This window comes from Oncorhynchus masou, unplaced genomic scaffold (assembly GCF_036934945.1).
Source record: "Oncorhynchus masou masou isolate Uvic2021 unplaced genomic scaffold, UVic_Omas_1.1 unplaced_scaffold_973, whole genome shotgun sequence".
Taxonomy (NCBI): Eukaryota; Metazoa; Chordata; class Actinopteri; order Salmoniformes; family Salmonidae; genus Oncorhynchus; species Oncorhynchus masou.
Window position 1 is genome coordinate 8663 of NW_027016239.1, and position 15704 is coordinate 24366.

The 15704-nt window shown below is 43.4% G+C and overlaps 1 protein-coding gene and 1 pseudogene across 2 annotated transcripts; one reads left to right on the forward strand and one right to left on the reverse strand.

Annotated features, from left to right (window-relative positions):
- Window positions 1-2820: 2820 nt before the first annotated feature.
- LOC135538493 (uncharacterized) lies at window positions 2821-10706 on the forward strand. Of its 2 annotated transcripts, XM_064964381.1 has the most exons (12): window positions 2821-3064; window positions 3300-3354; window positions 3442-3502; window positions 7246-7307; window positions 7385-7459; window positions 7592-7630; window positions 7742-7816; window positions 8095-8199; window positions 8290-8424; window positions 8611-8898; window positions 9055-9197; window positions 9912-10043. In XM_064964381.1, exons 4-12 carry the CDS (start codon window positions 7254-7256, stop codon window positions 9955-9957), a joined length of 960 nt encoding a protein of 319 aa, XP_064820453.1. In that variant the 5' UTR covers window positions 2821-3064; window positions 3300-3354; window positions 3442-3502; window positions 7246-7253; the 3' UTR covers window positions 9958-10043. The 2 variants fall into 2 exon arrangements, with proteins under 2 accessions (XP_064820453.1, XP_064820454.1); XM_064964382.1 differs by lacking the exons at window positions 3442-3502; window positions 9055-9197 and having other exon boundaries at window positions 9912-10706.
- A 437-nt stretch (window positions 10707-11143) lies between these two features.
- On the reverse strand, window positions 11144-14961 carry LOC135538498 (uncharacterized protein K02A2.6-like; annotated as a pseudogene).
- Between the last annotated feature and the right edge of the window lie 743 nt (window positions 14962-15704).

The window sequence follows — 15704 nt, forward strand, 5'->3', positions numbered from 1 at the left end:
TCTCGTGCCTTATTGCTTAAATATACCACGGCTTTCAGCCAATCAGCATTCAGGGATCGAACCACCCAGTTTATAATACTATTTATTCTCCTGTGGTTTTTGATTGACAGGTTTCTTCAGTGGCTGCTGCCCAAACTGAGATGTTCAAAGACATAATGGCCAACTATTACTTCTACCACACACACACACGCACACACACACACACACAGTATTGGCCAGTATTGAGTATTGGTTATTCCTACAACACACACAAACGTAATTTCAGAGACAGGAACTATGATTAGCTAAATACATATTTTGGTCTCATTCTTATATTTTGAGACATGCAGCATTGTTTTTTTTTAAATGATATTGATCCCTATACAGCCTATGATAATGAGTTGGATTTACATGCTTAGGCTTGGAAATATAGCCAGGAGAAGCAGGGTCAACACCTCTACTCATGCCATAAGTGCCTTGACATCTTTAGTAACCACAGAGAGATAAGACCTCTGTCTCCACAGTCTCATGCAAAGGACAGCACCAACCTTAGGGCATTGTCACTGGTATTGGGGTCTTCGGTCTCCTTTGGCCAAAGTGAAGAGTTGAGGGCCCCTTACTGGTCTCCTTGCAATATCTGGTCTCCCACACAGAGATGGAAATCTACACCTGTTTAGACCTTGGAGGATATGGATTCAGATGAAAGACAGCAGAGAGATGCAGAACGTAAAAGCTTCAAACACTGTGATATGCAAATGTAGGACCATTGTACACTGAAGTGAAGCATGCATCTGTTCTGAAGCATGTCAAAAGAGTAGAAATGAACTGGGACTGGAGGAATACATCACATTTAAACTAAATGAGCATGTATCTGATTTAGCTCCACTCATCTGTACTTGAATTGTGCTGTTTGAAACGTGCATTTCCAATAAAGATTTCTAAATTGCAGTTATTTGTGTCAGACAGATTTTTGTCTTAATTAATTACATCAGGGGTTCTTAAACTTTTACATCAAGGGAATATTATTATACTGATATTATCTTACCTGTTATCATATTCTGTTGTTCTGGACTGTATCCCACGGTAGGTGGCGGTAGTGAATCAATAAATAGTTGTATTGCTCGCCAGAAACCCAACCAGGCTGGCAGACAGTTGTTACCATGCAACGAGCAGACGCTTGTGAAAAGAACTAGCAACAAAATTGGCAAAATTGCCTGCTGCTGTATAAATAGCTCGCGTGTGTGTGTATGTTGCTAACCTAGCTAGTTAGCTCGCCATCAATAAAGTTCCCAATGTTACAACATGGCAGACAGCTGGAGCACCGACACGGGAGAAGCTGTCTATCGTTCCCGGGATGCTGTCAAAAACCTTACAATTAAGTAAGTTGCAGTTGGCGTTTGTGCTGCTTTTAGTCCTTGCATTGCCATACAAGCAATACACTGTCGTTAGCTAACGTTAGCTCTCAAAGCAGACGATAAACACCCAGTATATTTCTTGACCTGATCCCTGAGTTTGCCATGAAAAAAAATGTCATTTAGCTAGCTAGAATCCTGTTTACTTTGTTTTATATTTACAATGGTGTTTACAGGATTCGTATTCAGAGAGTCACCTCCACAGCAGCCCTCTCCCAACACCTTCAGCAGCAGGTTTGGACTCAACAGGAGAGGGGAGGCATTGAGCTGGACACCCTCAACTCCGTCTCAATCAGGTGTTAACACTGTTTTGAAACAGAAAGATGTTAGATGCTTCTTAGTTGAGTAGATGTCATTTTCGTGGTGAGGAGATATGGACCACAACATATTGGTTTTGTTTCAGCCAGAAATGATGAGGAGGAGTTTGTAGTAGGCTGGCAGGAGAAGCTGTTCAGTCAGTGTCCTTATAACAAATAAGAATTTACTGTTTAGGATAGTTTGATGTTGCATAGTAAGGTGTGTGTGTGTGCGCACAATATGAAGTGGTTTTGTTCCAGATTGAGTCAGTATGCCAGACTCCGCTGGAGAGACAATACCACACAGAGATCATGGCTCAGGAGTGGACCAGGGGCAGATGGAACTGCAGGATTTTCACCTACACCGATTCTGACTGCTACACCAATTTGGAAGGGGTGGTTTTCAACAGAATCTCCATTTCTGTAACCAAAGACGCTGGGAGACGGGAAGCAAGTATGGGGGGATGATTTATTAATAAATAGACATGAAACGAAAGACGAACAGTGTCTGGACAAGAGAAACAAAACCACATCGATGCAGACATGGGAATGAAACTGAGGAAGTGACAGATATAGGGGAGGTAATCAATGAAGTGATGGAGTCCAGGTGAGTCCGATGAAGCGCTGGTGCGCGTAAAAATGGTGACAGGTGTGCGTAATGATGAGCAGCCTGGTGACCTCGAGAGCCAGAGAGAGGGAGCTGGAGCAGACGTGACAATTTCATTATTCAAAACAAATCATTTACCTATTTTCTGTCCAAAAGAAACGTTAGTGTTTTAAAGCTGTTTTTGATATACTCACTACAGCATTCCCAGAGTATGGTGACGCAGGTCAAGTCCAATCCTACCTTACTGGCACATAGGATGGTCAATGTCAGATACAGACGACAGGACAGACGCCCAGTGTAGGTCCCTGTTACTCACCAAAGTGAATTATTATTAAAGTGAATATAATTGAAGCAGCAGTGATGCGTCGTGCTGCTTTGAAGACAAACAGTGTACCGCTATGTTCACATTACACCATACCCTTGTATGCAAAATGTGTTTGTGGTATTCTGTTGGTCTGCGGTGGCAGCACCATCCCCAAGTCCAGGCTGATTACCTGGAACCCCTTGGAGGACTTTGTGAAGACCAGCCACATGGTCAACACACCTGGTAAGGAGCCCTACAGGCCAGTGACCCGCACCCGCTGTTGTCAAAATGTTTTACACCTTGCTCAAGTAAGGGTCACTTACTTGGTAGCAGAATTCATACATTCCCAGCAATTTACTGTGTTATGATGCTGTTTGTTTGCACCCCAGGTTGAGACGCAGGGGGAGAAGAGGGAGGTGTGGCGTCAGACCAGAGGAGACGGAACAGCAACAGTGCATATATAGACGTGAGTGACTGAGTGTGTCGTGTTGCTCACTGTTGGTGCACTGTAACAATACTTGTATTATAGTTCATCCCAAAATCAAAACTTGGAAGATGTTTTTGTATCCCAAAGTGGCCTCATGTCAGATTTGTCCTTATGCATGTACATACAGTACACTGATGAAATATAATTATAGCCTTTCAGGCAGGTTAGATTATTTTCTATGACGATGACCTCTCCTCTCTTTTCCTCCTTTCAGCGTTATGTACGTCATAAAGACTACCTCAACAGCTTGGTTGGCCAGGACTGAAATGGTATGCATGTAGTTTCTAAAGATGACATCATAATCTGCCCTTGTAGCCCACACTCTTGATAACCTCAACCACTGCTCCCTGCTCCAGAATTTACTATGTTGAATGATGCATTGCCCAACAAACTGCATGTAATGGATCTAATTTACTGGTGAGTGGATGCTATTTCATTTCATTGCTGTAAGTAGTTAAGAAAAACTGAATACATCTGTGTAATATAAATTGCCTGATTTATAAAGGTTGTATAGATCAAGAGTGCCAAGAGATTTGTCTACCGTATGTGTAGAACAACACAAAGTACAAGCCAAAAGGAGTGGTCTTACATTCAACTGACAATCTAAACCTTCTTGCATTGATTTGACCCTGAACTTTCAGAGTTTTATTGACTCTTCAAACCAAAAGCATCAGTGAAGAAACCGTGTACCTTCTAAGCACTACCTCAAACCCCATGTCCAAGTATATTACATTTCAACGTATAACAAATGAGAGAGCTCTGTCATTCAATGAGTTTTCTATGTTATCAATCTGTCAATGAAGACACCGGTGCCCCTGGGTGAACCATCAGACTCGGTCATGTTTGCTGTGAAACTCTGGGGGGCATTGACAGACAGACTGGAGAGAATGTTGAGAATGTAGATGTTGAGCCACTGGAGCCCAGTGACTGCTGGTTTGAGAGGCAGATGTCTGCCAATGACTGTGTCCGTGACTATGTCCATGGCCTTGACTGTGGCTGCAGCTGTGTTCATGTTCGTGACGTTACCCAAAGCTATGCTTGAGGGCATATCCATGGTTGTGAACATAACAACCTGAACTCAACAGGGCTCCCCTGTGTATAGTAGGAGTGGGCCCAGCCTTCAAATGTCTTTGGTGTGGTCTTGGTAACCTGTAGGTTGGAGGAAACTGGAGCGTCGGCTTGGACTGGGTATGATTCTGCAACCAATGAGAATGTGGAGAGATTACACAGACCTTATCTAACTAAACAGTGATTCTCTAACTAATCATGGGGGACCACTAGGTGCCTATTGTACAGTATTCAATTACAGCTGAGGATCATCTATTGAAACTGCACATTATACTGTAGTACATCATGTACTCTGGCTTGCACCCAGCAATCATGTTAATTTAATGACCTCACGTCTTGTAGGATAAATGCGTCTAGTGCTTTCTCAGTACTCAGGGTGGGTGGACCGTTTTCCTTCTATATTGATGTAGGGTCATACAGGACATCAATGTTAAGGGGCACAACTTTCACTGGGGACAGGGAGACACCCCCCCCCCCCGGGACAGGGAGACCCCCCCCCCCCCCCATTCTGAAAGGTGATACAAAACGAGGCAAAAGTGTGTTTTAGGGCCATGAGGACACGGTTGGGTTGGTTGTTTGGACTATTTATCTGACCGGATGTGGGAAAAAACACTTCTAAAACCAAAGCTGTCCCTCAGCAGCCTAAAAGGCATCTTCTTATCTAGGACTGATGCTCCAGCATCAGACATGTCTAGAAGTGGGTGCCAGCCCCTTCCGTATGTTTCACCAGAGCAAGATAAGGAGAATGTGTGACACAGTGATGGTAGATTTTCCAAACAAAACATCCCGTTATGTTCAGCATGAGGACTCAACACACATTTCAAGCATATTATTTCTTTTAATTGAACCTTTATTTAACTAGGCAAGTCAGTTAAGAACAAATTCTTATTTACAATGATGGCCTACCCTGGCCAAACCCGGACAGAGCTGGGCCAATTGTGCACCGCCCTATGGGATTCCCAATAACGGCCAAATGTGATACAGCCTGGATTCGAACCAGGGACTGTAGACTGAGATGCAGTGCCTTAGACCACAGCGCCGCACATAAACATATTACCACTTAACTACACTATTAAGCCCACTTAAAGCTGTGACATACTGCAGTGTATCACAGTTATTTTCAACCACAATAAGGTTGGAGTAAGGATAGAGATCCCCCCTGCTATGATGGGGTTGCAGAGGAAGAGAGTGTGGGACCAAAAGTGTTACTATGACCAGAAACAGCCAGGCCAGGGCTAACATGGGTACACTGACCCCAAAAAGAAAGCCCTTAACCATAAGTGAGTACACTGTGGCCATACCCATAAGGGAGGGGGATACAAGAACTAACCCCTCCACTTGATTCTGGGCAGATGCACCAAACAGTACCAGCCCCACGGTTGTGTACAACACCCGTGTTGATAGAGAGCAGCTGAAACATGAGGAAGAACCAAACAGTGCCCACACTCTTCTCAATCCCACCACAGAGGAGCACCAGAACCCCAATGCTGAGGAGTATCTGGGTCTCTGGTGGTGGAAAGAGTATGTGATGAGCTTGGAAGAGGAGAGGATTAAACGGATATTATCGGGTTGACAGACATCAGCGGCATTGATGTGTTGTGCTCAAGCTTGCTGCTGAAGCCGACTGGCACAATATGTTACGTCATTAACGTTAGCTACACGTTGTAGCACGCTAGATAACGTTACAACAGACCCATTCAAAGTGGCTAGCTTGCTACTGAGCATGATTCTTGAGTCACTCAACCCCTCCTTGCTAAGGTACCATGCCCATTGGCAAAAACTGTAGTTCCAAGACTTTAGACATCTTCTGATAAACCGAAATATGTAGTGACTGAACAAAACTGATGATACTGTAACGAACCTGGGTTTATAAGCGCGGAAATGGACTCTGTCGCACGAGCATGCTTTTGCGGCACAGTCGATAGCGCGCCGGACCTCGGGCTAGAAGGTCCGAGGGTTCGAGACCTGCTCCCTGTCTGTTTCATTACAATACTATAATGACAGCAACAATGCCACGTGTTAGCCTGAACTCAGGAGTCAAACTCTTGAACCTCTGAACCACATCTTTCTAAACTATTCGGGTGATCATGTTGATGCTCAGTACAAACTTGTCAAACTACTAGAGGATAATCAAGCACAATACAAAATGTCAGTAACGACACTTTTCCTCCAATATTGCACAACACTTTAGCCAAGACTTGAGAAGTTAGCTTGCTAAACCAAAACAAATGTACTGAACTTCCGCATTTGGATTAATCACTTTCACAACCACAAAGATACTGTTGCGCAGACCATGAAGTGCGTTAAAGGCAGTGCTGCATTTAAAGACACTTCCTTCCACCTGCTGGCTTGTGCCTGAAATGTGATGACCAAGGAGTCCTCAACAGCTCATGTGAGTTAGATAGAAAGTTAGATATATTTGATTGGACAGTTTAATGAAATAATAAAACCCGTTTAATTAAATAAAACGTGTCATGCCAGGGACAACACAATAAAGTAAACGGTTTCTATTGTGGTCCCTTAATGTTACTCAAAGTAAAACAATAATACAACAAAATATTTGTCAAGGAATGGTTTCTTCCTATTGATATCATGTTGGTCTATCTATGTAAAACGTCCAACCAACCAGCGATACAACCATTACTCAGTCAGTAAGATATAAAAAGCACATCACGTTCGTTATTGAGCTACAACCAGTGAAAATATGACACCACCAGTCCGGCTCCAAACAAGCGTTTTTCTTGTGACGTATTAAGCGCAGTCATAAAGCTGTGACCCAAAATGACGTAACCATGCATTAATTCACTACATAAACGGTGTTCAGATTTGATTTAATCTGTTCAATAGTTTTCTTCACTCAGGTTGTTGCAGGTAATCTTTGGCCTTTTGGGGCACCTCCTTCCCAACATATATATATATATATATATATATATATACACATATATATATACACATATATATATATATATATATACACACACATATATAGGGAATAGGGTGCCATTTGGGATGCCATCTTTGTGTGTGTGTGTGTCTGTGTGTGAGTCAGGATGTGTTTTGTGTCTATTAATTGATGGAAATGTTTCCCTCAGAAAGAAAGATGGATCGTAATGATGAGAGAATCAAAAGAGCTTTAAGACGCCGCCCTTATGTGGTAAATATCAAATATTTGTTTGTTTTGTCCTGTTTTTGTTATATTATCACATTTTAAATTGAGTGTTGTGTTGACAGTTGAAACCAGTTAGGGTGAACACCCCTGATTCCGTGTTGTGGCCAACCGGCAAGGTGCACAGAAGGCCAAAGCCAGTAAGTCATATCTGACCTGAAACAAAAACACATACACATTAGTTATGCATTCTGCATGTACAAACTGCAGTTCTCAGAATTAAAGCAAATGCAGATATCCCTATCTAACTTAATTGAATGCTGTCTTGACAGTCTAATTCAGTGCAGACCCCTCAGATCCACAAAAGGCCTGTAAGTCACATTCAAATTCAACCACATAACAGTCCTTATATTATTTATTGATACACAATTCAAGGCCAATATGAGCAAAGCAGTGTTGAATTCATTCTTTACTGTTAACAGCCAATCATTGTGAGCTATGGGCAGGACCAGACATCTGGGGATGGATGGAGCATCAATCCAGAGCCTCTCAGCCAGGTCATCTCTGCTGTTCCCATACAACAGTTTGATCAATCTGTTGATTCATATGGCCATTTTGGTTGGCTTGGTTGAATTGACAATTATCCATTCGAGATGCTAAAGAATCCTGTACTATGGAAGATCTTTTGCCCCACCCCTAATGTTATGGGAGTTGCATTTATTGCATTTTCAGTTACCCATGTATTACTCACTACTTGTACAACCATGTTGGATTGCCTACATATTCTATGTATTCTATGGCTGCCATGAGTACATGCCTTTCTCTGTCTCCTCAGTCTGGAAGGGTGACTCGGATAATAGAGAGAGAATATCATGACGTGATCTCATCCTCCAGTTCTGATGACTTTTCCATCTACTCCTTCACTGACTGTGAATCTGAGGTAAAAGAGTTGTACCCTACCGTCCATGTCTTTGTTGAGTGACATCACTGGGAGGAGGATGGTCTCTGACTAGTTAACTCTGATACACAGTGTGATGATGAGGATCATGAAAGGAGGACACCAAAGCTGAACGTTGAGAATGGAAAGGTGACAAAGCTTGATGTGAGGGTTATGGACGAAGATGATGATCTATCTCTCCACTCCTTCGATGAGTCAGACTTCCTGGTAAGTAATGCATGTTAAATATTTTATATATATATATACATGGGGGATTGGAAATTATGCAGACAATGACTTATTGAGTGTAGTCATGTATCTGCAATGTGTATAGAGTAGTTATAAAGTATTTCTACAGATTGTGTTGAACATAAGCACTTTCCTGATATGTTACTTTACTTTCTGGTCCTACAGAGCCCAGGGGAGGTCTCAGGTCCTGTATCTGTCAAGAATGGCCTCTCTCCTCTTGTAACCTCAGCACACCGGACACTTGCTGAAGCCCTACAGGCCCTGCCCTCTGCTGTAGGCTCTCCCTACCCAGTAAATGTTCCAAGGCCTCGGACTCCTCTCAACCCTGTCATTATCGCTCCGCCCCAAACAGAGAACTTCCCATACCGCCACAGCCCTCGCCTGGCTCCCATCACCAATGTGAGCGAGACCGGCAGGAAGCTGCTCCAGGAAATGGCTGGAGTGGCCCCACAGGTGAGAGGAAATACAAGAAGGGAATATTGGCCGTAAGTCCTTCTATAGTATAGCATAAGTCCTTCTCTAGTATAGTATAGCTCTAGGTATGGCAGGTCAAGAGAAGAGAGAACCCATAAACGTACATTACTTTATATGGTTGTCCAAAATATTCAGGAAGGGAAGGTCAATAAGAAAAAGAAGTGCAAGGCCAAAAAGGAATTGAAGCAAGAGAAGGCCAGTAAGACGCAACAGATGAGAAATGTTGGAGAAAGTAAGGAGGAGGACAAGAAAGAGGAAAAGAAGAGTCTGAGGAAGAGGTGAGGAAATAGAGGAGGGAGAAGTAGAACATATCCAGGGAATACTAGACTAGAGAATTAGAGAAATAGAATGAGGTAGCAGAGAAAGAGCAGCTATCTGATTTGTAAGTGCAAACTTAAGCAATAAGGCACGAGGAGGTGTGATATATGGCCAATATATCACGGCAAAGGGCTGTTCTTAAGCACGACGCAACACGGAGTGCCTGGATAAAGCCCTTAGCCGTGGTATATTGGCCATATACCACAAACCCCCGAGGTGCCTTATTGCTATTATTAACTGGTTACTAATTTAATTAGAGCAGTAAAAATAAATATTTTGTCAAACCCGTGGTATAAGGTCTGTTATAAACTGGGTGGTTCGAGCCCTGAATGCTGATTGGCTGACAGCCGTGGTATATCAGACCGTATACCACAGGTATGACAAATTATTTAATTTTACTGCTCTAATTACGTTGTTAACCAATTCATAATAGCAATAAGAAACCTTGGGGGTTTGTGGTATATGGTCAATATACCACGGCTAAGGGCTGTATCCAGGCACTCCGTGTTGTGTTGTGCGTAAGAACAGTCCTTAGCTGTGGTATATTGGCCATATACCACACCCTCTCGTGCCTTATTGCTTAAATATACCACAGCTTTCAGCCAATCAGCATTCAGGGATCGAACCACCCAGTTTATAATACTATTTATTCTCCTGTGGTTTTTGATTGACAGGTTTCTTCAGTGGCTGCTGCCCAAACTGAGATGTTCAAAGACATAATGGCCAACTATTACTTCTACCACACACACACACACACACACATAGATTTTGAGTATTGGTTGTTCCTACAACACACACAAACGTAATTTCAGAGACAGGAACTATGATTAGCTAAATACATATTTTGGTCTCATTCTTATATTTTGAGACATGCAGCATTATTATTTTTTTTAATGATATTGATCCCCATACAGCCTATGATAATGAGTTGGATTTACATGCTGAGGCTTGGAAATATAGCCAGGAGATGCAGGGTCAACACCTCTACTCATGCCATAAGTGCCATGACATCTTTAGTAACCACAGAGAGATAAGACCTCTGTCTCCACAGTCTCATGCAAAGGACATCACCAACCTTAGGGCAGTGTCACTGGTATTGGGGTCTTCGGTCTCCTTTGGCCAAAGTGAAGAGTTGAGGGCCCCTTACTGGTCTCCTTGCAATATCTGGTCTCCCACACAGAGATGGAAATCTACACCTGTTTAGACCTTGGAGGATATGGCTTCAGATGAAAGACAGCAGAGAGATGCAGAACGTAAAAGCTTCAAACACTGTGATATGCAAATGTAGGACCATTGTACACTGAAGTGAAGCATGCATCTGGTCTGAAGCATGTCAAAAGAGTAGACATGAACTGGGACTTGAGGAATACATCACATTTAAACTAAATTAGCATGTATCTGATTTAGCTACACTCATCTGTACTTGAATTGTGCTGTTTGAAACGTGCATTTCCAATAAAGATTTCTAAATTGCAGTTATTTGTGTCAGACAGATTTGTGTCTTAATTAATTACATCAGGGGTTCTTAAACTTTTACATTAGTGGAATATTATTATACTGATATTATCTTACCTGTTATCAGTGTGGGGGGGGGGGGTTATTCTGCTGCTCTGGACTGTATCCCACGGTAGGTGTAGGGTTAAAACATTATTGACTTCAGCGGGTGCGGGTCACTGGCCTGTAGGGCTCCTTGCATTTGTTGAAGTCTGGTTTGATGGTAACCACTCCAATTCCATCTGCTCTTATCGTGCAGACAAGCATTCCTTCTCCTTTTGGCCAAGTCTGAGAAATACAATAATAAAATGCCACTTTTCAATGCCTGAATTGGAATCTACTTCAAAGTTATTACATACAAAGCAGTGTAATAAGTGTATAGGCTACATAGTGGTTTTTCCCCTTTTGCGACTCACTTGCCCGCTGGTCCCAGGTCCCCCATGATGTGCATGGTCTGTACAGGTGTGTTGACCATGTGGCTGGTCTTCACAAAGTCCTCCAAGGGCTCCCAGGTAATCAGCCTGGACTTGGGGATGGTACGGTCACTGCAGACCAACAGAATACCACAAACACATTTTGCATACAAGGGTATGGTGTAATGTGAACATACCGGTACACTGTTTGTCTTCAAAGCAGCACGACGCATCAATGCTGCTTCAATTACATTCACTTTAATAATAATTCACTTTGGTGAGTAACAGGGACCTACACTGGGCGTCTGTCCTGTCGTCTGTGTCTGACATTGGCCATCCTATGTGCCAGTAAGGTAGGATTGGACTTGACCTGCGTCACCATACTCTGGGAATGCTGTAGTGAGTATATCAAAAACAGCTTTAAAACACTAACGATTATTTTGGACAAAAAAACAGGTAAATGCTTTGTTTTGGCACTCAAGGTCGCCAGGCTGCTCATCATTACGCACACCCGTCACCATTTTTACGCGCACCAGCGCTTCATCGGACTCACCTGGACTCCATCACGTCATTGATTACCTCCCCTATATCTGTCACTTCCTCAGTTTCATTCCCATGTCTGCATCGAGGTTGTTTTGTTTCTCTTGTCCAGACACTGTTCGTCTTTAGTTTCATGTCTATTTATTAATAAATCCTCCCCCTATACTTGCTTCCCGTCTCCCAGCATCTTTGGTTACAGAACCGTTACAGAAAAGGAGATTCTGTTGAAAACCACCCCTTCCAAATTGGTGTAGCAGTCAGAATCGGTGTAGGTGAAAATCCTGCAGTTCTGCCCCTGCTCCGCTCCTGAGCCATGATCTCTGTGTGGTATTGTCTCTCCAGCGGAGTCTGGCATACTGACTCACATTGGAACAAAACCACTTCATATTGTGCACACACACACACACACCTTACTATACAACATCAAACTATCGTAAACAGAAAATTCTTATTTGTTATAAGGACACTGACTGAACAGCTTCTCCTACCAGACTACCACAAACTCCTCCTCATCATTTCTGGCTGAAGCAAAACCAAGATGTTGTGGTCCATATCTAGTCACCACGAAAATGACATCTACTCAACTAAGAAGCATTTGACATCTTTCTGTTTCAAAATATCTAACATCATCTTCATGTTTCAAAACTGTGTTAACACCTGATTGAGCCTGTGAGTTGAGGGTGTCCAGCTCAATGCCTCCCCTCTCCTGTTGAGTCCAAACCTGCTGCTGAAGGTGTTGGGAGAGGGCTGCTGTGGAGGTGACTCTCTGAATACGAATCCTGTAAACACCATTGCAAATATAATTAAAGTAAACAAGATTCTAGCTAGCTAAATGCCATGTTTTCATGGCAAACTCAGGGATCAGGTCAAGAAATATACTGGGTGTTTATCATCATCTGCTTTGAGAGCTAACCTTAGCTAACGACAGTGTATTGCTTGTAATGGCAATGCAAGGACTAAAAGTCACACAAACGCCAACTGCAACTTACTTGTAAGGTTTTTTACAGCATCCCGGGAACGATAGACAGCTTCTCCCGTGTCGGTGCTCCAGCCGTCTGCCATGTTGTAACATTGGGAACTTTATTGATGGCGAGCTAACTAGCTAGGTTAGCAACATACACACACACGCGAGCTATGTATACAGCAGCAGGCAATTTTGCCAATATTGTAGCTAGTATTTTCGCAAGCGTCTGCTCGTTGCATGGTAACAACTGTCTGCCAGCCTGGTTGGGTTTCTGGCGAGCAATACAACTATTTATTGGTTCACTACCGCCACCTACCGTGGGATACAGTCCAGAGCAGCAGAATAACCCCCCCCACACACTGATAACAGGTAAGATATATAAGTTCTCTTAATGTAAATAAATGAACTTTTCAGAACAACCTTTTCTAAACTAGGAATAGAGGGTAGACTGCCTTAGTCCCCAGACTTAACCCTGGGGTGTATTCTTCCCTAATGTCGGAGGTTAGTCTGAACTAAATAGTCAACCTGTCAGGGGGTATTCTTTCTCTTGCAGGGTAATGACGACATACAGTTGAGTCTACAGTCACATTATTTCTGAGTCTGAGTGGTGATGGTGTATGCCCAGACTGGGGTGCAACAGTACCCTGAGTAGACACTCTGGCTGGTTCAGGTGAGTCTGGAGCACTTTCCAAATTTGTAGGTTGCTGCAGTGGATGTTCAGGTGAGAGTCATGGTAGGTCTCCAGTAGGTGATCTTGGTTTGTCACTTGACAGGAGTCATCTCTGAGGTTGGTTCCTGGCAACAGTTGATCTGTGTAGGAAACAGGTCCTGTTTGTGCAACCACTGTGGCTGGTATTTGGACCTTTGCAGTAGTTCCGAGCAAGAACTCTCTCTCTCCAGCTATGAAGCTTCTGTCTTTTGCTTTGCTCCGTCTCTCCACCTGTGCTCTCTGTTGTGTCTGTACAACCTGTCTCGTCTTTGGAGGTCCCAGGAGGTCGAGTCGCGTGCGAAGATATCTTTTCTTCATGGCTGACCCGGGTGCCACTTTGGTTGTAGAGTGGGGAGTGTTTCTGTAGGTTAACAGGAAGGTGTTTAGATGCCTATTGAGGGAGCCGTTCCCTTGTGATGATTTTAAAGCTTGCTTCGTCGTTTGGACAAACCTTTCAGCGAGGCCGTTCGTTGCATGGTGATACGGCACTGACTTGATGTGCTGAATTCCATTTGCTTCCATGAATGACCAGAACTCTTCAGACACCAGTTGGGGGCCATTATCACTAACGAGTTGTGTTGGCAAGCCGAAGTGACTGAAGATTGACCGTAGCTCTTCGATGGTTCTCTCCGCTGAGGTGCTCTCATCTGTCTGTCCACTTCCACTGTTTGGTTTTGTTCAAAAGTTCAAGCAGTGGCTTTAACAAGTTAGCTAGGTTTGGCACAAACTTTGCGTAGTATGTCAGCAGTCCTAAGAATGATCTCAGCTGACTCATGTTCTGTGGGGATGGAGCTTCCGCAACGGCCTTCACTTTCGATGGCGCTTTGTGGAGCCCCGAACTGTCGATGACGTGGCCCAGGTACTCAATAGAGGGACGGAAAAACTTGCATTTGTCCTTCCGGACCCTCAGACCGTACTCCTCCAATCTCTGTAGTGTAGCGTTCAGGTTTCTCAGGTGCTCCTGCCTCCGCGTCTATGCCGGTGATGAGTAGATCATCTAGGTAACATTGGACCCCAGTGAGCACGCTCAGTATCTGGTCCATAGCTCTCTGAAACAAGGCCGGAGCTGAGGTGATTCCAAAAGGAAGCCTCCGGTACCTGTACAGTCCTTTGTGAGACACTATGGTCAACAGTTCTTGTGACTCTTGGTCTACATGCATCCGTAGACATAAGTCTATCTTACTGAATTTTTGTCCTCCAATTAAACCACAAAAGAGGTTGTCAATGATGGGTAGTGGATATTTTTCAGCAGTCAAGACTGGGTTAATGCTGACTTTGAAATCACCACAGAGTGATCCATCTTTTTTTATGACTGGAACAACGGGTGTAGCCCATTCACTAACATTCACTGGGTCCAATACTCCACTCTCGACGAGTCTGTTTAGCTCAATTTCAACTTTTGGTTTTATGGCGTATGGGACAGGTCTAGCTTTGAAGAATTTTGGCTTGCTGTCTGGTTTCACGGTCAGTTTAACTGTTATGTCCTTCATACTGCCACGGTCTCCTTTGAACACATCCACATCCGCGTGTTTCCTCAATATCCCTTGTAGGTTTGTGTCCTCATGTGAATTTCCTGCCAGTTTAGTTTGATCTTTTCCAGTCATGTGCGTCCTAGCAATGCTGGATGGTTGCCTTTCACAATGTAGAGTGATATCTTTACCTTCTGTTTGTTGAGCTCCACTGTAACAATCACACTTCCTCTCACTGGAACAATCTCACCGGTGTATGTTTTCAGCGTCATCTTTATGTTCATCAGCTGTGTGCTCCATTTTATGCACTTTCTTTTTGTACTTCCAGATGTCTCTTTTCCTTTGTTCAGTACTTTTGTTTGATTGGGTCATTTTGTTTTGACAGGCATGTTCGATGTGACCCTTTTTTCCACAACTTCTGCAGTCTAAGTCTCTGCACCAACACTCCTCTGCTTGGTGACCTGGTTTCCCGCAGCGATAGCATGGCTTCCCACCTCCTGCCTTGTTTTTTAACTCCGTAGACACCTTATGCACTTTGGTCGATGCACTTAGCTGTTGTGCGTCTTTATTTGCCATTTCAATTGACGTACTCGCTTCTATTGCTCTCTGCAATGTTAAGTTACTCTCAGTCAAAAGGCATTTCTGAATTGCATCGCTGCGCATGCCACACACTAACCTATCACGTATAGTGTCACTCATTGATCGCCCAAATTCACAGTGTTCAGATAACTGTTTCAATACAGCCACAAACTGTGAGATTGATGCCCCTCCTCTTGATTTCTCTTATGAAACCAGAATCTCTCTGAGATTATCAGTGGTTTGGGAGAATAATGTCCTTTTAAGGTAGCCACAATTTCATCATATGATTTATCACCAGG